General features: G+C 47.9%; 12 protein-coding genes across 12 annotated transcripts; 7 read left to right on the top strand and 5 right to left on the bottom strand.

The window, feature by feature from the left end:
• Positions 1-144: 144 nt before the first annotated feature.
• M431DRAFT_530631 (hypothetical protein) lies at positions 145-1,383 on the bottom strand (the record flags this gene model as incomplete). Its single annotated transcript, XM_024920798.1, has 2 exons — positions 145-1,085; positions 1,146-1,383. The coding sequence occupies 2 exons, from the start codon at positions 1,381-1,383 to the stop codon at positions 145-147; spliced, it is 1,179 nt and encodes a 392-aa protein (XP_024774115.1).
• Positions 1,384-3,163: 1,780 nt separating this feature from the next.
• On the top strand, positions 3,164-4,653 carry M431DRAFT_507884 (hypothetical protein). The gene has a single exon (XM_024919037.1). The coding sequence runs from the start codon at positions 3,569-3,571 to the stop codon at positions 4,205-4,207; it is 639 nt and encodes a 212-aa protein (XP_024774114.1). The 5' UTR covers positions 3,164-3,568; the 3' UTR covers positions 4,208-4,653.
• A 198-nt stretch (positions 4,654-4,851) lies between these two features.
• On the top strand, positions 4,852-6,698 carry M431DRAFT_507883 (hypothetical protein). The gene is made up of 2 exons (XM_024919036.1): positions 4,852-5,180; positions 5,271-6,698. Exons 1-2 carry the CDS (start codon positions 5,037-5,039, stop codon positions 6,459-6,461), a joined length of 1,335 nt encoding a protein of 444 aa, XP_024774113.1. The 5' UTR covers positions 4,852-5,036; the 3' UTR covers positions 6,462-6,698.
• A 184-nt stretch (positions 6,699-6,882) lies between these two features.
• Positions 6,883-8,976, top strand: M431DRAFT_507882 (hypothetical protein). Its single transcript, XM_024919035.1, has 4 exons — positions 6,883-7,724; positions 7,782-8,048; positions 8,120-8,219; positions 8,290-8,976. The coding sequence occupies exons 1-4, from the start codon at positions 6,939-6,941 to the stop codon at positions 8,874-8,876; spliced, it is 1,740 nt and encodes a 579-aa protein (XP_024774112.1). The 5' UTR covers positions 6,883-6,938; the 3' UTR covers positions 8,877-8,976.
• Positions 8,977-8,991: 15 nt separating this feature from the next.
• M431DRAFT_114995 (hypothetical protein) lies at positions 8,992-10,100 on the bottom strand (the record flags this gene model as incomplete). Its single annotated transcript, XM_024911921.1, has 4 exons — positions 8,992-9,278; positions 9,335-9,512; positions 9,578-9,865; positions 9,933-10,100. 4 exons carry the CDS (start codon positions 10,098-10,100, stop codon positions 8,992-8,994), a joined length of 921 nt encoding a protein of 306 aa, XP_024774111.1.
• A 1,675-nt stretch (positions 10,101-11,775) lies between these two features.
• Positions 11,776-12,650, top strand: M431DRAFT_5113 (hypothetical protein; the record flags this gene model as incomplete). The annotated part of the gene is made up of 2 exons (XM_024919626.1): positions 11,776-12,055; positions 12,118-12,650. The coding sequence occupies 2 exons, from the start codon at positions 11,776-11,778 to the stop codon at positions 12,648-12,650; spliced, it is 813 nt and encodes a 270-aa protein (XP_024774110.1).
• Positions 12,651-12,949: 299 nt separating this feature from the next.
• M431DRAFT_16430 (hypothetical protein) lies at positions 12,950-14,965 on the top strand (the record flags this gene model as incomplete). The annotated part of the gene is made up of 7 exons (XM_024912998.1): positions 12,950-13,111; positions 13,168-13,239; positions 13,314-13,375; positions 13,442-13,626; positions 13,686-14,290; positions 14,350-14,502; positions 14,576-14,965. Exons 1-7 carry the CDS (start codon positions 13,010-13,012, stop codon positions 14,963-14,965), a joined length of 1,569 nt encoding a protein of 522 aa, XP_024774109.1. The 5' UTR covers positions 12,950-13,009.
• Positions 14,966-15,307: 342 nt separating this feature from the next.
• Positions 15,308-16,507, bottom strand: M431DRAFT_519762 (hypothetical protein; the record flags this gene model as incomplete). Its single annotated transcript, XM_024920399.1, has 5 exons — positions 15,308-15,422; positions 15,477-15,746; positions 15,801-16,185; positions 16,210-16,246; positions 16,326-16,507. The coding sequence occupies 5 exons, from the start codon at positions 16,505-16,507 to the stop codon at positions 15,322-15,324; spliced, it is 975 nt and encodes a 324-aa protein (XP_024774108.1). The 3' UTR covers positions 15,308-15,321.
• A 633-nt stretch (positions 16,508-17,140) lies between these two features.
• Positions 17,141-18,049, top strand: M431DRAFT_84896 (hypothetical protein; the record flags this gene model as incomplete). The annotated part of the gene is made up of 1 exon (XM_024923484.1): positions 17,141-18,049. The coding sequence occupies one exon, from the start codon at positions 17,141-17,143 to the stop codon at positions 18,047-18,049; it is 909 nt and encodes a 302-aa protein (XP_024774107.1).
• Positions 18,050-18,390: 341 nt separating this feature from the next.
• M431DRAFT_84487 (hypothetical protein) lies at positions 18,391-19,301 on the top strand (the record flags this gene model as incomplete). Its single annotated transcript, XM_024923434.1, has 7 exons — positions 18,391-18,434; positions 18,487-18,540; positions 18,591-18,685; positions 18,738-18,794; positions 18,850-18,960; positions 19,015-19,111; positions 19,172-19,301. The coding sequence occupies 7 exons, from the start codon at positions 18,391-18,393 to the stop codon at positions 19,299-19,301; spliced, it is 588 nt and encodes a 195-aa protein (XP_024774106.1).
• Positions 19,302-19,666: 365 nt separating this feature from the next.
• M431DRAFT_142277 (hypothetical protein) lies at positions 19,667-20,340 on the bottom strand. Its single transcript, XM_024912638.1, has 2 exons — positions 20,132-20,340; positions 19,667-20,059 (listed from the first exon to the last, which is right to left on the bottom strand). The coding sequence occupies exons 1-2, from the start codon at positions 20,241-20,243 to the stop codon at positions 19,740-19,742; spliced, it is 432 nt and encodes a 143-aa protein (XP_024774105.1). The 5' UTR covers positions 20,244-20,340; the 3' UTR covers positions 19,667-19,739.
• A 480-nt stretch (positions 20,341-20,820) lies between these two features.
• Positions 20,821-22,050, bottom strand: M431DRAFT_494661 (hypothetical protein; the record flags this gene model as incomplete). The annotated part of the gene is made up of 1 exon (XM_024917276.1): positions 20,821-22,050. The coding sequence occupies one exon, from the start codon at positions 22,048-22,050 to the stop codon at positions 20,821-20,823; it is 1,230 nt and encodes a 409-aa protein (XP_024774104.1).
• Positions 22,051-22,556: the final 506 nt, after the last annotated feature.

The raw sequence follows: 22,556 nt of genomic DNA, 5'->3' as shown, positions 1-22,556 counted from the left end.
AAATATTAATATTAGAAAACATAGGTGTTCTCCTTACTGTTTTATACAGTAAGCAGCTCTATAAACAGTTACAGTCATACATCATACTTCAACTACCTAATTTCATTGTTGTAACTCGCGATAATAACAAATCTCCAAGCCATATTAATAAGTAAGCACCGCCATACCATTAAAGTCCGCAGCAGCCCCAAGAGAACTCGTGTTGTAAAGTTCAATAAGCTTAGGAATGCGCTTCTCGCTGCCACTCAGGTCGATGACTGATACCGCAGAGTTTCCCTTGCGGGTATAAAGATAATTTCCCACAAAGGCAAAATCAAAGGAACCGCCCGATGTAGCCGGAAGAGGGATAACGTATTTGATGTTTTCCCTCGTGGCATCCAGGACGGTGATGTCGGCAACTCCGCCGTCGCCTAGGAAGACGAGATCGTAGGCGGGCACGTATTTGATCCAGCAAGTGGCCATTTGGCCGGCGACGTCGATGACACGGCTTACGCTGACTTTGTAATTGGGCGTGATGTCTAGAAATGCTGCGCCAAAGGTGGTGTCTGCGATGACTGCGCGTCTGTCCGAGATGAAGGTCAAAGCAAAGTCAGCGTGCAACTGTGTCGGTCGTGAAATAACAGGATGGTCGCTCGGCACACCGTTTATCAAGGGGTAGACATAGATATAGCCTGGAGTTGTGTTGTTATTGCTGCCATCCCCCTTGACGGTGACGAATATGGCAGTCTGGGAAGGGTTGAAGAGAATATCAGAGACAGTCCCTGCCGCTGCGGGAGGAGGCGTTGGCTCGTCTACTTTCAACGGCTTCAGCTTGCCCAAAGGCTCAAGACGGCCCTGTTTGGAGATGGAATAGCATTGGACTCCAGGCACGGCACCGCTGTTGGCTACACATGCAAGTCTATGCTTGGCTGACAGTGCCACTGTGTTGGGATACTCGCCGGCGGTTGATACGGGCTTTCCGGCTAGTACAGGTCGCGAGGGATCGTTTTCGGGGATTTCGAATAGCGATACTGTGTTTGAACCGGAATTCAAAGTGAGTAGCCATGGGTAATCGATAGCGAGGGCATCTTGAGAGTGCAATCCAGCTGATATCAGTTAGCATATCAAATCATATGGTCTCAGCTTGCATCGTATATACTGCTTACCAGGAACGAGTTGTCCATTCGCGCCGGCAATACCGAAACCTTTGCCGCCAGTGGACGTGTGGCGTGGTTCAGACAGCTTGCCATCTCGGCCAATGCTGAGTGAAACCACTGATGATCCCGTAGGGTTATCTTGGAGGAAATATAGTTCGCCTTTGCTAGGATTCTGCGGCTTAGGGGCGGCACGGGCGAGTTGCACCTCAAGCGCAAGGAGATGGAGAGATAAGGTGAAAAGCTTCATGCTGATCTTTGATATAAATAGGCACAAATAATAATAATAGCTTTCAAAGGGGGCGAGAAAGAACGAGGAGTTAATTATAGAATAGATAGAAGGTCTTGGTGATGCTATAACTGAAAGATGTATACCAGTCGCCCGTCTCTCTTGTTCTTTTTATATACTTTTCATAGCTGCCCGACGTTTTGTTTATTGATGCCATTGCCTATAATGGCCATTGCCTATAGTAGCTAATCGCCAGGGGAAATCCGCGGTGATGGAATCATTGCTTCTTACTTGGGCAAATTGTGGGATCCTTGCGGAGTTTCATGCACAGCATATATCTACGGCACATCGTAGCCGTGCTAGCGCTTACAAGGAAGGGGAGCTTTCGAGAGGGCATTGGGCTCATAGAAATGCTTGTATCCCAAGGTGGTAATGAACGGCCAGGGGTTCATCTGGAATCGCCCGCATCGTCGGCAACGACAATAGGAGTGATGAAGCTATCGTCGTATAAGTCGCTGCACGGTTTGCGCCTAATTGGCCCCGAAGCGGTGGAAATTCAGCCCGAGATACTCAGCCTGTGTTCACTAGACTACGGCATAGGGCTGGGAAGAGTAAACATTTTTTGGAATCCAGCATAGAACATATATGACATCTTCACTCCTATTCCCACGGCATAGCCGAGTTTCTTGGGTTTTCGTCTTAGATACCTCAATTGAGGTAGTCTTGTTCTTCGAGGACGGCCATGCTATACAGCAAGCTTATCAGCCAATAACTGGAGGCGTTGACCAATATTCGTTACGTTTTTAGCGTGACATAGGAAAGCTAACAAAAGATTTGTCCATATTATATGGAGAGGGAAACGCAATTGCGATTTCTCGTGCCATCAGGTATTCGTGTGTAATAGCCCTGCTATAGCGCTGGGGAGACCCTTCAGTATGTAGGGTAGGGACTCAACCCGCTGAGTATTTTCCATGTTGTTTCATCGTTCTTGCGAGCAAACAAGCATTCTGGTGCAGTATCACTTCTTGGCGGTATTACTAGCACTGTTAGGCAGCTTCATGGAGGCAGCTGCAGCCATGTTTGCACTCCTTTTATGGCGACGCGTTTCACCACGTCGAGCATCACATGGCTGAGGTGTTGGTGGCGTGATTGGTTGGCTGGCTTCAATGTGTTTAGTGCAGTGAGCTGGCCGAAATTTAACCCGATGCTAACATGAAGGGAAGAATTAAAGTGTCCGTGTATTACGCTGTAGTGTGAGCACACCTGGAGCCAAAGAATGGGACAGGGCTGATGTGTGGGAGGAGGGGGGAGGGACTTGCATGGACGGGGGGGGGTGAAAGGGGACGATCGCCAGCCAACCATTTGAGGCTGAAGCGGTGCGTTTTGGGATGTAGCATTTCGTTGGAGCACAGGCGTGTTTTTTCGGGGTTGGTTGATGATGGATGGGGGATTGATTGGTGAAAGAGAGGAGCGACGACGATGGAGATTTTTAGGTTCAATTTTCAGGGAGTGCAGAGGAGAGATACTGTGGTGCAAGAACTGGATTTACTTGGCTTCAATTGTTCAACGAACGACGCATCATGGTGACTGATTGCGGTGCCATGAGAGGGGATATAAAGAGCGCTGATGAAGGACAGTGAAACATTGATGAGAATGCTGCGGTGCTGTGTGTTTTGTTTGACAATAAGAGGTTGTCAGCGTTCATTCGTCGGGCACGAATGAATGGCGGATTGACTCGTTCTAAGTTGTTTGCTTTCTTTTGTCTTCTCTGATTTAAATGTCTCAATTTTTTTTTCAATTTGTTGAATTTCTCTTCTTCTTATTTTAAGCTTTTCTTTTTTGTTTTTTGTGTATCTCGGGTCTGAGTACAACAAACTTTCTCACTCGCTCGGGGGGCGATATTGCGATTGTCACGATTCCCCGATTTAATCGTCTGCTCCGGCGCCTGATTTTCCATTGCTCTGCACTTGCACTGCGCAATTACATCAGGGCGGTGTTTCAGCTGGAGCGAAGATCTGATCTCGAAGCAATCAGCTTTCCTTGTTTTTTTTCTTCTTCCTCATAGCTTCATAGTTTTTCTCCCTTTACAGGGTTGAAACTCGCTGACGTCTACGATCTTCCAACTGCACGCCCAAAAAACTGCCCCGAGCTTCAGAGTTTCCGCAGTGGGGCCGGCCTATCCCAGCTCACGCTCACAGGCGCTGTCATGCGACACCCAAAGCGCCAGTCATGGTCTTGTGCCCTTTTCTGCGTTTTCTTTCTCTTCTTCTTCAACATTCTCACCAGCCCGGCTTTTGCACTTCCGGCGACGCCGTCTGCCTCTATTTCAGCATCTTTAATATCTTCAACATCTCCGGCAGTACAGACGCAACTCACACCGTCGCAGAACAGAAAAAGATTCTCTTCAGCAGCATCAGCGCCATCGCCGGGCCTCGGCAGCGAGACCCCACAAGCCACCGAAGGCGCCGCTCCAGCTCCAGCTCCAGCTCCAGCTCCAGGTGCATCGCCGGCGACCTCGACAACAGCGCCCGACGAGAGAATTCCGCAGCATTTGATACAGATTGAGCAGCTTGAGGACGCTGGAATAAAGGCGGCTGCGTCTCTTCCTTCTCCTCCCCCCTACAAGCCCATCGTCACGCCGCCGCCGGACCAAGACTCCCAGCTGGCCAAGATGGGCTACAGCATGACGACATTCTACACCTGCGACACCATCGGTGGCCAGGAACACTGCGGGTGGCACGTGCCGGTTCTCAAGGCAGATGCGCCGACGACGAGGACGGATGTTCGCGTGGTGCTGGCGGTGGTGAGCTGTTTGGCCGGGATACTGGCCTGGGGGTTGGTGTGAATGTGATGTGAATGAGGGAGAAGAAGATGCTGGACTTGGAGTATTCACGACAGCACCCATGGGACACACACACAAAACACAACCAAAAATTGGCCTACGAAAACAAAACTTGGTGCCTGTATTTTTTTTGTCTTTTTGTTTTAACCGGATGGACGGTAAACGGATCGAATGGCTTCCATTGTTGGAAGGGCTTCCCTTTTGGGAGCTATTGGGCGGACGGATGGCTGGCTGGGCTTGTGCTTTATTTTAGGTTGTCGATGATATCATTGGCCACTGATGGGCTACTGTTGGTGTTACTGTTACTGTTATGAGCTGGGCGTTTGGAAACGGATTATACCTCTTGAGACTGGATTTGTGTACTTTTTTTTATTATCATTACTCTCATCGCTAGACTGATACAATTTTGGCATCATGCTTACACTGCATCTCGACCGTTTGCCACCCACCAGGTATTGTTCGTCCGTACCTATACGAGCTTCAAGGGCCGAAAATGCTCAAGAGTTGAATGCAGTGCAACAACAGAAGCTCCACAGCGGGGTTCCAACTTTGGTGGCGGGGCGGCGGGGTAAAAACTGCTGCAATAGCGCAGACCTTACAGGGCCAAAGGGCAGTAGAAGCGCTGAATAGTCGAGCTTTGTGAATCCAAGCTCCAATCACAGCTCCATCATCACAAACGCCTTTCTTTTCCAGGTTCCTGCTTGTCGGTCTACCTGACACCGATTTTTTCCAATCCTCCCCCCTTTCCCATATCCCTTCTGTTCCTTTCGTTCCTCCAACCAATTTGAGATACCCATATTCTTCATCATCATCAACATCACCATCACCGAAAATGCAGGTCCCTCTCATCCGTCTGCAGTGCGGCGTCAACTCGTACGAATGGGGCAAAAAGGGGAGCGAGTCGGCCGCCGCCAGATTTGCCGCTGCCACGCCTTCAGACAATCTGTCCATCCAGGCCGACAAGCCCTACGCTGAGGTACATGACATTGCAATCATTCAACTCTTCTTCTTCTTCTTTCCTCGCGCTCTCTGCGTCTTCTACCGCTAACTCTTCACATCACCGCAGCTGTGGATGGGCACTCACCCCTCCAACCCCTCCAAAGATCTCACCACCGGCCGAACCCTCCTCGATCTCTGCGCCGAGAACCAGCTCCTCCTCTCCCAGTCCGTCGCCTCCAAATATGGCTCAAAACTGCCCTTCCTCTTCAAGGTCCTGTCCATCAACAAGGCCCTCTCCATCCAGGCCCATCCCAACAAGAAGCTCGCCGAGCAGCTCCATGCGCGGGACTCGAAAAACTACCCCGATGATAACCACAAGCCCGAAATGGCCATTGCCATCACTCCCTTTGAGGGACTCTGCGGATTCAGGCCTCTGGGAGAGATTGCCCACTTTCTGGAGACGGTGAAGCCATTGAGGACTCTGGTCGGAGAGAGCGAGGCGTCCCAGTTTGTGCAGGCCGCCAAGCAAGAGGGCGGTGATGAGGCGGCCAAGAAGAAGGCCTTGCAGACTGCATTTGGAGGATTGATGTCGTCCTCTCCCGAAGACATTGACAGAGAAACCGCTAGCCTCGTTGCGCTCGCCGAGTCTGAGGGCGCCGACTTCGCTGCCGGTGGTGTGTCATCGACCAAGGGCGCTGTCCTCGCCGAGCTTGTCACTCGCCTCAACGGCCAGTTTGGCTCCGATATTGGCATTTTTGTCCTCTTCTTCCTCAACTTTGTCACGCTACAGCCCGGAGAGGCGCTGTTCCTCGTCGCCGATGACATCCACGCCTATGTCTCTGGTGACATTGTCGAATGCATGGCAGCTTCCGACAATGTCGTCCGCGCCGGTCTTACACCAAAGTTCAAGGACGTATCCACCCTGGTCGACATGCTCACCTACAACTACGCGCCCATCGATGAGCAAAAGATGACTCCTACCGAATATCCCTATGCGACTCTGAACCGAAATGCCTACAGCTCCGGATCTTCTGTCATGCTGTACGATCCTCCGATTGAGGAGTTTAGCGTTGTGCGCACTCTGCTTCGCGGAGAGGGAGCCAAGGCCACTTTTGACCCCTTGGAGGGACCCAGCATTGTCATCTGCACCGGTGGCAAGGGCACAATCGCCGTGGGACCGACAAAACAGGAGATTCAGGAGGGTTACGTGTTTTTCGTCGGATCCACCGCTGAATTGGTGCTGGAATCCGCCGTCGGACAGGACGAGGAGTTTACCACGTTCAAGGCATTCTGTGAGATTGATGCGTCTGGAAAATAGAGGCTGCAATTACCTCCTTCAATTCTTTTCCACGATATCTAAAGATGAAACGAATTCATGAGCAATTGGGAAATTTTGGTAGGGCAAATAATACAAAACAAGCTAGAATTGAACTTGAACAGCATTCAGTCAGGTAGAACATGTCATGTCGCGTCTTGTCTTCCAGATGCCCACTACGTCACGTCATTGCCGCTCCTCCGAATCTCGCTCTCATATGAAGCTGTCATTCCTGAGCGCCTTATTTTAACAAGTCTTTTCGTTGAGTGATGCAATGCCTGTATATCACTGCACTTCTGCATCCAATGGCCTGACTCACAGTTGATCAACATCTCCCGATGTATATCGCATCTTCACGTGACGGCTGCCGGATGACTCATCCACTGCCCCTCCATGAAAACATATTCAAGAAACACCTCCCCCACCACGGTCGTGATACTCAAATCCCGTATCAACCTTTTTGTTATCCGCAAACCCAAAATGGCTGAAGAGACCAAACCCGCCGTTCCTCCGGCCGAGAATCCTGCTGCCGATGCTGAGGCTGCTGGACCCTCAAAGAAGGCCGCCAAGAAGGCTGAAGCCAAGGCCAAGAAGGAGGCGCTGAAAGCCCAGCGAGCGGCCGAACGAATTGCAGTTGCTTCAACCTCCAACGAGCCCGAAGAAGACCCCGCCAGAGACTTCTACGGCCCCGCCACTCCGGCCCTGCTCAAGTCCTTCTCGGCCGACGCTGAGGACGTCACCCTTCGATCCATTAGCGAGTCTCATATCGGAAAGAAGGTCGTCATCCGGGCATGGCTCCAGAACACGCGCATGCAGGGCGCAAAGATGGCCTTTGTCGAGCTGCGCGAGGAGGGCAATTGGGCCATCCAGGGCATTGTCGCGGCTACGGGCGATGCCAAGGAGGGCGACTCGACCCCCGTCATCAGCAAGCGCATGGTCAAGTGGGCGGGAGCTGTCAACCCCGAGAGCTTCGTGACGGTCGAGGCCAAGGTCGAGAAGCCTTTCGCTCCCGTCAAGAGCTGCCGCGTGTCCGACTTTGAGCTGCACATCTCCAAGATCTTTGTCATTTCTGCTGCCCCGGCTACCCTGGGCATGACCTTGGCCGCGGCGAACCGAGCAGTCACAAACTTTAGCGATGAGGAGGTCAAGCCCGAAGAGGGTGCCCAGGAGAAGGAGGCTGAGGGTGGCCCTCCGGCCGCTTCTATGCTGACTCACTTGGACAACATTGTCATGCACAAGCGATCGCCCGTTCAGCAGGCTATTGCCGTACGTCTATACTCGGACAGAGCCGGGCGGTTTCAATGCGCTAACTGCAAGGTTTAGGATATTCGTGTCGAGGTCAAGCACTTGTTCCGTGACTACCTGAGGGAGCGCGGCTTCAAGGAGTTTGAGCCGCCGTGCCTCATTGGTGCTGCTTCTGAAGGTGGTGCCGGCGTTTTCTCCATGCCCTACTTCAACCAAACGGCCTACCTTGCCCAGTCACCGCAGTTCTATAAGCAGTTTGAGATTGCTGGTGGCCGAAAGCGCGTCTTCAGCATTGGACCCGTGTTCAGAGCCGAAAACTCCAACACCCCGAGACACATGACTGAGGTATGCCTGCTCCGTCCTCTTTGCTGTTTTCATCATCTGTGATTTGCATGCTAACTCACTAATCTTCTCAGTTCACTGGTCTCGATTTGGAGATGGAGATTCGCAAGGACTACCACGAAGTCCTTTCCGTACTGGAAGGCGTGCTGTTGCACATTTTCCGTGGCATTGAGAGTATGTTTCTTTATCCCGCCCGTTGGCTTGCTGCTCTCACGAACGTCACTGTACTAATCAATTGCTACAGAGAACTGCGCTGCCGAAATCGAGGTCGTTCGTTCCGTCTATCCTTCCCCCGAGATTCTCCTCCCCGAACCTGGAAAGGAGCTGCGCTTGACCTTTGCAGAGGCCCAGAAGCTGCTTCGTGAAGAGGGCCCCGAGGAATTCCGCAACGTTCGTGACGATGAGGATATGTCAACACCACAGGAGAAGGCATTGGGTGCTCTGATTCGCGAAAAATACAAGACCGATTTCTTCGCAGTCGACAAGTTCCCCGATTCCGCGAGACCCTTCTACGCCAAGGTCGACCCTGCTAGCGACCCCAAGGAGCCGGTCACCAATGCGTTCGACATGTTCCTGCGTGGACAGGAGATCTTGTCCGGTGGTGAGCGTATTGCCGACCCTGATGAGCTTGAGGCTCGCATTCGTTACAAGGGAGTCGATCCTACCAGCGCTGGAATCAAGGAGTATATTGGAGTCTTCCGCGAGGCCGGTGTGCCTCCTCACGGTGGAGGTGGTATCGGTCTTGACCGTGTTGTTGCGTGGTATCTTGCCCTACCTAGCGTGCACTTGGCCGCTTATTACCCAAGAACGCCCAAGAGACTATTGCCATAGATGTCCTAGAAAAAGATGGTACAAAAGATGAATAGAAAGTTTTGAGTTGTCATCTAAGCTCAGCTGAACCAAATGTGAGGCTATTTCGTAATGAACTGCAATACTTTATAGGTACCTATGATTTGAACTTGTGACCTCCTGGGCCTATGTCGCCCTTGAACGCCTGACTTTTGAGTAATCCTTCAGCAACAATTTCATCCCGATGCTTCTCCAAGTCAGTGACATCCCAATTCGCAGCAATAAAGCGGTTTCTTAAGAAATCCGCCTTTCGCCCGCTGAGATAGATAGTAAGACTGCCGAAAAGCTCGACTGTATCTTTAGCATAAATATGTAGTTCAGGGCGCAGCACTTTGCTAAGTGCCATGCCTGGATGCACATTAAACACTCGCAGGTTACCGTATTCTGCCATTTAACGTATGAGCGCATGTCTACTTCATTTTCAATGGCATCAAACTTACCCTCATGCAACTGGCTGAGGATCATGTTGGTCGCCAGCTTCGATGATGTATATGAGGACTGCTGCGGACTCGCAAAATACGATGCTGCAGTACCGGTTTGGATGAATGTCGCTTCGTTGTTGGCTGATACCCGAGCAAGTTCTCGTGCAATTAGGAAAGTTCCCTTGACGTTAATCTCCTACAGACCTGGTTCAGTATATTAAATGATTGGGGTCTTCATTAAGTATGATTGAGGGTACGAACAAAAGATCGCCACCACTCATCGACAGGAGCATCGCCAATTAGTTCTAGAGGCCCAAGTACTCCAGCGCAGTGGACAACGACGTCTATCTTTCCAAACGTCTGGATTGCTCTTTGGAATAGATTGTGAACATCGGTTTCAGAAGAGACGTCTGTTGCAATTGGTAAGAACTGCGTAGTTGAACCAATTGTTTTCAGGTTTTCGGCAACTTCGTCGATGCTCTGCTGGGTTCTCGCTGCGAGTACTATGGCGAAGGCATTTGCCGCTGCCCATTGCTTTGCTGCGCCGCCCTGTGCCGGAGGTCCTTGTTACTACGGGCGTTCACCTTGTTAATTCACATAAAGGGGCAGAAAATACCCTGCCGAATCCGCTGCCTGCTCCGGTGATTAAGACTACTTTTCTGTGTGCAATTTGCTGGATGTCTTTATTTGATGGGCTGATGGCGGGGTATACATCTCGATGGATTGTAGGCGTGAACTGCAATGCCTCTGTCCAGAAATCGGGATGGTTAGCGTCTAAAGGCATGTTTCAATACGAATCAATGAGTATGTGTCCAATGGGTAATAACGATAGCTGTCTATTGTGTACCTATACTATAGGATTCTTTCCCCCCAGCTACCCGGGCATATTAACGGTCGCTAATCGGACTTGGTCCCGACCGGAGTAGAGGCGGGAGACCCATCTCCGGTGAGATCTCCGAAGAGTTGACCTGACCAACAAGCCAGGCTGACATCTGAATGGGATTTAAAGAATGGAAGACGAACTATATCTCTTATCTTGGATAACTCAAAGTCTCAAAACAAGAAAGTTACATTATTTTATGTGCGCATCTAGGGTATGCGTCTGAGACATGGAGCACACAGGCGTGCTATTGTGCCGTTGGCTTGGGTGTGGTTGTGTCAGAACAATTGAGACAGGTTAGAACGAGCACGACACATCTTTTCGACATGATGCATAATAGATTTCAAATACTGAGCCTGACATTGACCATTCGTGGTCCCTAACGAGGCCTCGAAGATGCACAGAAGCACCGAGCACGTGTCAGATTAAGCACCTGCTTCTGGAAGAACTAGCTGTGTGACCCTCAAAAAGGGTTCTTTCGCAAATGGAAGTCAAGGGTCCAAATGACGTCACACTCTCAACAGGCAAAGAAGGGATGAGGCTGAGGCCGAATTAGGTTTGCGATGTGGAATATTGGTGGTGATGAAGCGCGTCATGGGGTGAGAAGCCGGAATCTCGGAATGTTCTGCTGGGCATCGGCAATCTTTTTTCGCAGGGTCCACAGATACATGTACGCGGAAGCCGTGCACCCACTGTAACTCTGCCTTTGATCTGGACCTCATGAGGGTTGCGAGATCTGTTGATTTCCAATGCTAGTAGGCGGTTAGTGGCTGCTACTAACTTGGTTGCAGCCTAGTAGATGGCCTCAGTCGCCTGACGGTGAAGGAAAGATGCAAGACATGGCGGTCTGTGTTTTCTCGACTCGAACGGCTGTCGGAGAAACTTGATCACGGCATCTTTTGGTCGTCGCCCTGATAGTCTGCAGCGGGACCGCGCTGGGATGGCGTCCGGCTCGGTTAGCCCGCGGCATCAGTTGGATGAGGTTTTATTTTTCCTCTTCCCTTTGTCCTCTTTCTTGATGTACGCCTGACCGAGTCATCCGGCAGGTGATGACACACGTGGAATCAATGAGCCACTTTCACGTTGCGGGAATATGGAAAACACTGCTGGAAGCTGTGTATTGCACATGGCAAAACACTGATAAGAATGGTTGAAGTTGCTATCATTCTGTAGGTACGCGTAAGAGAACACGCCTCATTACGCCTACAAACCTTGTCAGCTGCTCCAATCTCTAGCGAGAGCTTTGCTTTGAAATGGCTGGGCGCTCTCACCGTATTCGTGCTCGGTAATTGATCCATGTGCCGGCGCCGGGCTATTCCGCAATGGCTTGGTTAGTACAAGGATAATTTCACGCCCCCCTTTGCCGAGAACTGATTGGGGGTCTTGAGCTTAAAGACCTACCTAGGGAACATGGGATGAAAAAAAATCTTGAGCTCATTCTCCTCTAAGACTTGCTCTCATAACCTTTACCTGTGTTGCGGAATATTATACCTGGGATTACGGCGTTTCATCAGCTCGACTTATTCGACCACGAGAGAGAGCTACCGACTGCTTTCTAAGACGCTTGAAAATTGGGGCTATGGGGGTACATGAAGATCAGGAAACAGGGGCTGCTGAGCCTTCGGTGCCAGCTCAGAATCCAACACAGGATTCAACACGAGATTCAACTCAGAATCCAACATCTGATATAGACGAAAAGGAGCGGCAACGACCTGCTGCAGAGGACACAAAAGATGAGGCTAGATCAAAAACTGTACCCAGCTCACGATTCACGGGTCATCAACTTTTTTACATCTTTGGCTTGGATGGTATTGGCGCGTTAATACTCTCGGGTGGCATCAACTTCGCCATTGCCTATGGTAAGCTTATTCCATCTCTCGACTCCATCTACAACACGCGTTGCTAATTGAGGTAAATCCAGCCATGTATACTAGGCAAAGTAAACCTATTCGTCTCTGGCAGCTTCCCAATACGTTTGCTGGCGATGCTGCCGTTACCATTATTATCCAGTGTATAATTACCTGGTTCGTCGAGCTTTTCATCCTTCGCTACGACCTTAGCCAGGGCGCAGTGCAGCCCATCGGCTTCATCCCGCAGCCTACCCACCCATGGCTACGATTCTTCTTCTTTCTCCCTAAAGACCCAACTGCCGAAATTGAGCGAAAACCTCGACCATGGTCGTTATTGGAAATTATTCAGCAGGCTTTGAGAGGCTTTAGCTTTGCTGTTGTGAGCTTTCTCATACTTTGGCCCATATTCATGGGCGCGCTGACTGCCTTTGGTGTGAAAGATGGAGGCGACTATTACTACCATAACAAGTGGGTGCCTCAAGTGTTTAAGCTGATATTGGGTGGAGTGCTGGGTCTGCTCGTCACACCGTGGATGGCCATGTTTTGGTTGGTCAAGGCTGGCTGGGAACACAGAAGGGAAGATTCAACGACTGCAGAAGTATAGACGTGCATATGACTTGATGAAACAAACATAGACTTATAGATAAGACTTTTTAATGACCAATACTTAATGCGCATAGACGATCAGGCTACAACGGGACACAGCAGTGTGAACTGGCTGCATAACCAATACCTGGATGTAGCCTCAGCCGGTAGCACTCACTTGCACGCATGATTGCCTCACGCCTTATCTGCCTACCTGTGTGCCTAGTGTGCCTAACATGCCTAAAATACTTAAAATGCCCTTGCTGAACTTCATGCATCCAATGATTAATTTGCTTAACTTGCCTTGGTCTATACGAGCAACTGAACCTGGAAAATTGAAATCAACCGTAGCTACATATCAGAACGAAGTCCAGAGTTATGACTTGCGAAACTACAGACAGTTACGCCTTCAAAAATGCACTCGGAGAATGCCGAGTGATTGAAGAAAAGACGTCCTACTTAGAAATCTTTTCTTATTCGGTATGGGCACTATCAACGAGAGTCATCCGACAGCATACTGAGGGTGATTTCCGCAGGATTCTAGGCTCAACTCAATTGACCAAAACCCTCTCCCTATGAGCGAATTTAACAATTTCCTGCACAGACAGGTGAGAGAGCTCTTTGTCGTCTTTTCGCATCTCTACGGGTGCATTGGATGATTGACTAGATTCTCCGGTCGCAGAATGCCTTCGCGCCGGCCATTCTGCCAGACGACGTATACCTCGTCACCGGGCTGCGATTAATGTATGTTCAATTGTACTGTTACCAATTAAGCAACCAGGCCCCAAAGGCCGTGACTAACTCTTCAAGACTCCAAGAGAATGCCCAACACAAGGACACGTTTGCACCTCGGTGCATCAGCATGCCACGTGAAAATTATTCTGCAATGGTTCAGGCTCTACACCTCCCTGAGATGGCCATTGAAACATCGAGTGTTGTCGGCCCATTCTTCTGGAGTACTGTGGATCGTGATGATAATAGCAGCACCCGATTGCGTCAGTGAATATCCAGTGCTTAGCTACTCTTGGTCTCTGATGAATTAACACACATATAGATATCATATTTCGTAAGAGTGATGTTCGGCAACGGGGCAAGACAAGGGGTTGGGAACTCACGTTGAGCCATGAGCTCAGCACAGGCATCACGACCGGCTTTTACAAGGGTACTCCTACATCCAGCATCTCAGAATCCATCAAGCAGCTCAAGGCTTGCACCACGGAAATAGGGCATGCAATGCTTCTCCCATTCATTATTTTCAGTCACGAATCTTTGTTGACCTCCGAAATTAGGCAGCGCGACGCGCGAAACTGGGCGAGAAAACTTGAGAACGCTATCTCCATGCACGATGAAATACTTAGAGACGAAGGATACTTGGATAGCGAGGGTGGCATAGACCTTGCCAGTGTCCACAGTGACCTGGTGGAGTGTCAGGCGCAGGTGCTGTGGCAGCCTCCAGCCTCTTACATTGCCATCATTGACTATTTAGAGGAAGCAGGGCAGCGTTTCATTCACACACTCCCTGAGTCGAGGAAAACCCCTGCGGTGGAAAAGTTCCAAATGCGAATGATTGCGAGGCTAGAGCTCTACAAGAAGAGGTGGGCGGGGAAACAAAGGTACGCCCATACGACTATACAGAGGCTCGAGATACAACGCAGCGCCGTACGTATACTATTCATTTCCCACCGCTTTCTATTGGTTTCTTGACGAATGATTTCTAGTTGTCCAACATTATGTCTCAAAGGGAGAGCAGCTTAAACCTTCAGATTGCTTCCGACTCCAAAAAGTTCGCCCACACGAGCGGACGCGAATCCAAATCCATGAAGGGGATATCACTCCTTGGTACCATTTTCCTTCCTGGGACATTTCTAGCAGTAAGGAATAGGCTACATCTTCCAGTTCCATTTTGTATGTAGGTACGTGACTAACCTTCAATTTTTATCCTAGTCCATCTTTTCAACAACGTTTTTCGACTTTGGGAATGCCACAGAAATGACTGCTGTGGTTTCTCCTAAATTTTGGTTATACTGGGTTATCAACATTCCGTTTACTTTAGTTGTTGTCGGCCTGTTCCTTCTGTGGCAAAGAAGACGACTACGGGCATATATGCGAGAGGACAAACAATTAGAGCAAGATATTGAGTCAATGGAGCAGAACATCATAGATTCCTTAAGAAAGCGGACGATGTCTAAAACTCACACCTGGGTTGAAAGTAATGAAAGAAAGGCTGGGCTTGCAGCTGATGAGGAAAATGGCCATGGAGGTTTCAAAGAGCCTGCAGTTACTGCTGTTATATCCTCAAATACATTAGCAGTCCCTAGTGTAAATATTAGTTAATGATATTAGAATTGGTATATTTTTACAAATGCAAAAATAATAACTAAAAACTAGATATTGTCTGAAATTGTTTTATACATTGAACATCTTTTATTTTTTTGAAAGCGTTCAATCTAACATTGGCCGATTCCGGCCTTTGAAATGGGCCTCAAGTAGGTATCTCTTCCTAGTTGCTGATCCCATTTTTGCCTGGCGGCCCTTTTTCTCATATGAATCGTTAGAATTGAGCACCAATTGTACTGAGCTTTTTCTTGACAGAGAACGGAAACAAAGTCAGCCGAAACGTCTATGTGAAAGTCTTCGTTGCATAGGTATATTGAATCTTCTCTGCAAACAATTTTTCACAGGTATACAAGTCATTCAGATGTCCCTGTCCGCCCCTCTGATCTCTTTTGGACCCTGACAACTGTTTTGCGAGTGATATCCGCGCCAAGCCAAAGTAAATCTGGTCGACTATCTACATCAAGAAAGTTAGCTTTGTTTACTCAATCGTTTGATGCAATCTCCTCACAATGTCCGCTCGCATCCGCGAATAGCTTGGCTTTGGTGGCATCGGTCAAATCGATATCCGCAATGATGAGTTCCTCTCCTCCAGTATTTGCCTTTTTAAGAACGCGTCCGTCAGGACCAATGATGGCGGAACAACCCCCAAGAGGCGTTCCCATTATGGGGCTGCCTTTAGTCCTCATCACATCAATCCCTGCGTCGGTGAGCACCGCTGTGGCATGCAGGACAAACGATTGGGATTCGATCGCATATTGTTGCGAGTGGTTCAGGGCTCCTATGTATTAAATGGTCAGTAATAGGCATGTGATAATCTGCAGATTCGACAAACCTTCAGCCGACATGGACCAGAAGCCAGAAGATCCTTCAACAAACGGATCTAGTGGTGGCCATCCAGCGACGTGTATCTGCTCGTGCTGGGAAAAAGTAAAGTACTTCAGTAGCGGCTGATTGTGCTCCCAGCATGATAGACATCCTACCCTACCCACACCGGGTAGCTCGATGACATTTGCTAGGCTGTCTCCAGATCCATCTCCATAGATGGTACGTTCCATGTGTGTTGGCTTCATCTTGCGGCGCCTCATCTTAATCTCGCCGTCTTTGTTGATCAAAGTCTGGGAAATATACACAGAGTCTCCATCACGTTCGGAGAACCCGAGCGATACACTGATTTTGTTCGAGGCAGCGGCATCGCAGATAAGTTTCATTTCTGGACTCTCGATCTTTAGCGAGTTTTAGACGTATCGAATTCCAAGTTCAAAGTCAACAGGCCGGTCCCTGTTTTATATCAAACAACATAAGTTAGTGAGTAGTTGGTTACAAAGTAATATGCTGCATCAATCGCTCAACCGCTCACCAAAACCATGCTGGATATCCGGGAATCCAAGTTTCAGGAAAGGCGACGAGCTTGGCGCCAGCCTTTGAGGCCTCTTCTATAATAGAGCATGTTTTGTTCACAGTTCCCTCAAGATCAAGCCACACAGGCTCATGTTGAGTGACTGCAACTCGGACCACGGAGGTATTTGCGGCTGGGCTCATATTGAAGTTTCCAAGTTGATAAGACGTAATAATAATATGCTGGAAGGTATACTATGACAAGTAAATGCGGCATTCCCCGTGTGCCTTCGTGAACTCTTATATAACTGCCTCCGTATGTAAGACAATGCTACACCTATTTCTCACACATTGCGTGTAAGTACACAATACTACGGGCCAATACAGGTAATTAGTGGAGATGAACCTTCCTGTGGGATGAACAGAACATCTCCGCGGCGTTAGTAATAGAGAAGTACAGGCCGATTGGCTGTACGTTTCGGAATCGATTGAAGAGCCGGAATCCCACTGCTCTAAATTAGATGACGCTAGGAACATAGTGTTCTCGGAGGCTAATCACAAACTTTAGGTCGTCAACTTTTAATCATTTTAGGAAAGTCCTCCTCCAACCTTTCATAGGGCTATTACTACATTACTCGTTTTGAAGGCCTTCAAAACATTGTTACTTAATAATGAAGAATATTATCGAATCAGGTTGCTACGCCGATATAATGGAGGATAGAAACAAGGAATCACAGCATACAAAACAGCACTCAAAGTCTATCAATCTTTTATTCTCTACCTGTTTTCGCAAAAAGAAGCCCAACATCCAAGAGCTTACACATCTCCATCGGCACCATGTCTGTTAAAGTTGCGGTTGCGGGCGCCACAGGTTCTGCCGGAATCCCGATTATTAATGAGCTGTTGAAAGCTGGGCATCATGTCACCGCTCTCAGTCGAAGTATAAGCAGTAGCTCTTCTAAGCTTCCCAAGCATGCAAATTTGGACATCGTCGAGGTCGATTACGACTCTGTCCCTTCGCTCACCGCTGCCCTGAAGAATCACGACGTTGTTATCGCCACCTTGCCGGTTGATACTCCAATCGGTAGCCAGGACACGCTCATTGATGCCGCTGTTGCTGCTGGTGCGAGTCGCTTCTTTCCAGCTGAATTTGGCACCGACACCGACAATGAGAAATGCATGAAGCTCCCTGTATTTGAAAACAAGATGCATGCTCTTGAGTATCTCAGAGAAAAGGTGGCCAAGCATCCCAACTTCAATTACACTGCTATTTGCACTGGAGCATTCTTTGACTGGGGCTTGGAGGCTGGCTTCTTAGCTCACCCTAAGACGCATACTGCTACTATCTACGATGATGGAAACCTTCCTTGCAGTACAACTACTCTCGCAACCATTAGCAAAGCTGTGGTGTCTTTGATGAGTCATCTTGAAGAGACAAAGAATCGACATGTCTACATTCATGATGCCGTAGTTACGCAAAACAAGATCATTGAATTAGCTAAGAGAATCGACGGTAAAGATTGGGAGTTGAAGTACGTCGACTCGGCTGCTGTCTTAGAAGAGGCACAAGTTGAGTATAGGAAGGCAGATTCTGATTATAAGAAAGGACTTATGCCGCTTCTGCACATTTCAGTGCTTGGAAAGGGCTATGGAGGAGATTTTTCAGGGCGCCTGGATAAGGAGCTACTTGGCATCAAACTCATGAGCGATGAAGAGCTCGGGGAAGTGATTGCCAAGTACTTGTGACATTAATAACAAGTAGCTAGTTGCTATAAGTGATCTTAAAATTTTATTTATAAGCAATATTGCTTTGGCCGCTAGTATGATGAAGTCAGGATGCGGAATCGGTCATCCCACTTGTATACTAATACACGGAATAGCAATACGTGTTCATGGTCTGCCTGCAGTGTTTTGTATACTCCTCTTTTCTCTATTTTTCGTTGCCTGTCGCTACGATTAGCGCATATATAATGTATTTAAAGTTGGTCAATCGGGCTGCCTTTGACTCTTCTCAATGGGTTTGTTCTTGATTTATTGGTTTGCGTAATATCACACCCTGTAGATCCATCGTACTACTTTCTTACAGAATGGACGCTGGGCAAAATTCCAAGCAGCTTTTCAAGCTCAATGAGTGAGCATGTTTGTGACTGCATATTCTGCACTCTCTCTAACAGAAGCTAAAGCCAGGCTACCACGTATAAGCGACCGAGCTTACAGGAGCTTCTTGAACGCAATGCGTACGTTAGAAATCGACAGCCTGAATGAAACATGCTAATTCAAGCTGTAGCCAAAGAGCTCAAGACTTTAAGCCTATACTGACGTTCGATGATATGAGCAACTTGCCAGTGGAAAAGCAGATACCAATGCCAAAAATATTCATTGGTGCGAACTATTCCCTTTTCTCAAGCTAGTGTTCTAATACTTTTCTCAATAGTTAGTTGCGACGATCCTCGAATTATTGCCTCGGATTTCCTTGGCTTGAAGCAATGGGGTATTAGTCTTTCAATTTTTGTTTCACGAGCAATCGAGGGCTAATCCTCTTACAGATGCTGTTGTAGCTACCGGCGTTGCAGGCCGTATAGCACATCAATTCGAAAATATGCTGTTTTTGGACCATTTTCTTCATTTTGAAGACATAATGATCATCCACCATACAAGTACTGCAAAGCATAAATCTCCATTCTACCGTAAATAGCTAATATTCTCCGAAGACTGCTCGGCTGGAATATTCAAGAACGACGAGATTCACAAAGCCCTAGAAGAGCGGGCGCCCGGCCATCCAAGCATTCGGCTCCCCGGATATGAAGAGTAAGAAGAATTGCTATTGAGTCCCAGAGATTATTTACTAACTAATTCTGTGATCACTAGTCTTGAACAGAGTGTTCGGGATGACATCGAATTTGTTAAAAACTCGCCACTGGTTAGAAAAGAGCTTGCCGATCGAACCACGGGATACATCTACGATATACATACGGGAAAACTTAATCCTGTGATTTAATTGGAGGTCTTCTAGATTATGCAATACAGTATTCCTTTGACAGATTATATATCCTCCAAGCTATTTAGTGAACTGCAGCCGTACATCGAAAATAGGCCCAAGATTTTAAAAGTCGGCGGATTTCTAATGGCGGGGGAGCTGGAATAGGGATGCTGTACTTTCTGCTTCCTTGACCTTTGACACATGAGACTCTACTACTTATCACAGCTACTACTCTAACATTTATTAAAGCAAGGTGATATTAATTTTCATCAAATGTTTTGAGCATTGAAAAGAGATTTATAATTTCATCCCTCCATTACTGTGAGTATCGTTAATTGCAGCAGCTGCTGGGAATCACTTAGCCCGAGACCAATTCAATAAGACGTCGAGATGACACCACAACTTGTGTTTCATTATCAATCCAATGTTGAAACGGGCCCTAAACAGATAGATACATTATAGCTTTGAGGCCGCCTGTGCGCCTTCCGGATCATGAGCAACCACCTCAATTTCTATGAGCATATCATCCTCAGCTAGACGTGCCACTCCTACAGCTGTCCAAATCGGTTGATGCCCAGGCATATAATTTCGAATATTCCTCGTCACAGCCTCCAATGCCTCGTTGCTTATCGGCACATGGTAAGTATTGATGCGATAAACTTGAGACCAGCCCTTGCCACCGGCGTCTTTCAAGGCGATCTCAACATTGGCGAAAGCCTGGTCAATTTGTGCATTAAGGTCTTTTTGGTATGCGCCAGTCTTAGGGTCCCAGCCTCCTGAGAATGTTCATCAGCACTGAATGCATTTCTGAATCGTGTCCAGCGACTTGAAGTCTTTTGGCCACCTACCTTGACCAGCGCATTCGATTCGGTCTCCCACACGCACGGCCTGGCTGTAAGCGAATATCTCTCTGTTTCTCACGCCGACGCCCTCGTAGGAATAATACTTTAGATGAGACATGTTGCCGACGATTCTACTGCTGATGTCTTGATGAGATGAAGAAAGGATGCGAGTTGTAAGAAAGTAACTTTAAATTTGCTCAATTCACGGGGAGCGCCCTTCCGTATACATAAGCACCGTGCTAAATTGGAATGTTATGTTTAGCCACTTTTCATGCAACTGTTTGTAATATGTGGGCAGCCCGATTTACAACCGAATTTTACAGCCGAAGTTTGGAGCCGATCTCTGTAACCGGCGTATTCGGAGCCGAATTTTATAACCGATTTTTGCAGTCAACAGTTATATAACTTTGCTGTGCTGTATCCATAACATCTTTCGAGAATTGTCAATGCTGGCTTCAACTGTGGTCGACCTACACTCGACACAATCAGATGGAGTGTCATTCACTAATGTTTGAGGAGCGCTCTGTGAAGATCATTTCGATATTTAGCTATAGTAGATGCCAAGCTGAAATAGGAGCCGGTAATCCGATGAAATGGCTGTGGGCAATTGTATCGCCAGACCCAAACGCAACCTGTTAAAGTAGCGGTCCATGATGTATGACACGGCTGAAACTGCATAGACTATTAACTATCACTTAAGCCTTGGCGACACCATTTTGCTTCCAAAAGAGAATCCTAGATGCTCCAAAACAACAAAATCCAATCATTAGCCCGGCTGCCGAATACGCGATAAGCCCCATCCATCTGGAATGCAGGCCGTTCCCCAAGATCGCACCAGCAATTGGTGTTCCAATAAGGAGAGAAATCCCAGCGAACCAAAAGGACATTCCCATCCTGGTACCGATGTATTTTATATCAGGAGACAGCGTTATTATGCAGCTGGGTAGCAAGCTAACAAGGGAGCGAGAGAAGAGTCCGTATAGTAAAGCGAAAAAGATAACGCCCACTAGATTATGCAAACCAAACCAACCAAATAACACAATGCCAGATGCAAGACAACAAAATGTAATGACGTTGAGGGAGCCGAATTTGTCCGCCATGAAGTTGGGTACAATGCGGCCGAATATACTGCCAACATTGAGCATGGTTACTATGTATGGTCCAAACTCTAGCCCAGAGTCGTTAAGCTGCTGATAGAAAAGCTCCAGGTAAAAAAATGCGATGTATAATGTAAGAAATGCGAAAAAAGCCCCAATTGCCATGAAGATGAATGGTAAGTCTCGTACCGCGGTTTTGTCGATCAACGGGCGCACACCAACTGGCCGGGTGTGATAATGCATAAATGCGATTGGTATAGCAGAAAGACCGAGAAGAATGAAACCAATTACTCGAGTGGCCCATCCAAACCCAATTATTGGCTGAAGCTTGCTGAAATTGATGGAAAATATGATTCCACCTATTGGTGATCCAGTTGAAGACAACCCAAATGCCAAAGCTCGCCGCTTCTGGAAATACTGAGCCAAGACAGCTGTAGCGGGTAGAACGATAATTCCCATACCGATGCCAGCACAAATACCCTGTGCGAGAAGTAATTGATAGTACTTTGTGGAAATAGATGTCATGAATTGAGCAAAGACAATGAGAAATGAGCCAGTCATGAGTTGTACCCTGAGATAGCCTGCATCGAAGAGAGGTCCCGATATAACACCGACCCAATTCAAGAGTGCACCTTGTAGTGATCCAATCCATGATATGGCCGATGGTGAATGTGACTTCAAGAGTTGTTGTTCATAAAACGTCTGAAAGACGCCAAAGGAATTAACTAACCCCCAAGAGAGACTGAGAACTGCCCATGACCCAAGCACTTGCAGCCAAGCATCAAGGCGTTCGTCCGATACAGATATGGAAGTTGGCGAAAGCTCCATATTTGAAAGCGCCTGAAAAAAAATACTCAAATTCTAAGAGTGCGAATCAATTGGACAGAGGAATGGCTGATTGCTCACGTCCTCTTACTTTGTAGATACATAGCTGAGAGATATATATAGACTTTAAGAAGCAGCGATGAATGACTGCAGATATACTACATATTGTTGAGAACTTTATACAATTGGTTGCAGGTACAAGGGTCGTGTTTTTGCCTAGCAACACCAGCGGATCATCGGCATCTAGGGGTCAATGTTTCTCAGGGGAGGGTAAGCAGGAGTATATTTCTCCATGCAGAGGTACAAATGGTCATAAAACAGGGAATAAAGGAAAATGATGAAGAAATGAGTCAAAGTTTTGTTCAATATCATTGTTTCAATAAAATATTGCCAAGAATCTTGAGCAATTGCAAATACACGGCCTACAAATTCGTACAATAATGCTCGTGTTATCATGATACCTTGCTACTGAGCGGCGGATCCCTTGTATACTAGACAGATGCTGGAAC

Source organism: Trichoderma harzianum (genome assembly GCF_003025095.1).
Source record: "Trichoderma harzianum CBS 226.95 unplaced genomic scaffold M431scaffold_6, whole genome shotgun sequence".
Lineage (NCBI taxonomy): Eukaryota > Fungi > Ascomycota > Sordariomycetes > Hypocreales > Hypocreaceae > Trichoderma > Trichoderma harzianum.
This window is presented reverse-complemented; position numbering and strand designations above follow the sequence as displayed.

Bases quoted from the DNA above. Each gene is read 5' to 3' on its own strand.
- M431DRAFT_507882 (XM_024919035.1), top strand. From the start codon at position 6,939: ATGGCTGAAGAGACCAAACCCGCCGTTCCTCCGGCCGAGAATCCTGCT. The intron at 7,725-7,781 runs GTACGTCTATAC...TGCAAGGTTTAG, and splicing joins CCGTTCAGCAGGCTATTGCC to GATATTCGTGTCGAGGTCAA. The intron at 8,220-8,289 runs GTATGTTTCTTT...CAATTGCTACAG, and splicing joins CATTTTCCGTGGCATTGAGA to AGAACTGCGCTGCCGAAATC.
- M431DRAFT_142277 (XM_024912638.1), bottom strand. From the start codon at position 20,243: ATGTCTCATCTAAAGTATTATTCCTACGAGGGCGTCGGCGTGAGAAAC. The intron at 20,060-20,131 runs GTAGGTGGCCAA...GAACATTCTCAG, and splicing joins AATCGAATGCGCTGGTCAAG to GAGGCTGGGACCCTAAGACT.
- M431DRAFT_507883 (XM_024919036.1), top strand. From the start codon at position 5,037: ATGCAGGTCCCTCTCATCCGTCTGCAGTGCGGCGTCAACTCGTACGAA. The intron at 5,181-5,270 runs GTACATGACATT...ACATCACCGCAG, and splicing joins CCGACAAGCCCTACGCTGAG to CTGTGGATGGGCACTCACCC.
- M431DRAFT_507884 (XM_024919037.1), top strand. From the start codon at position 3,569: ATGCGACACCCAAAGCGCCAGTCATGGTCTTGTGCCCTTTTCTGCGTT.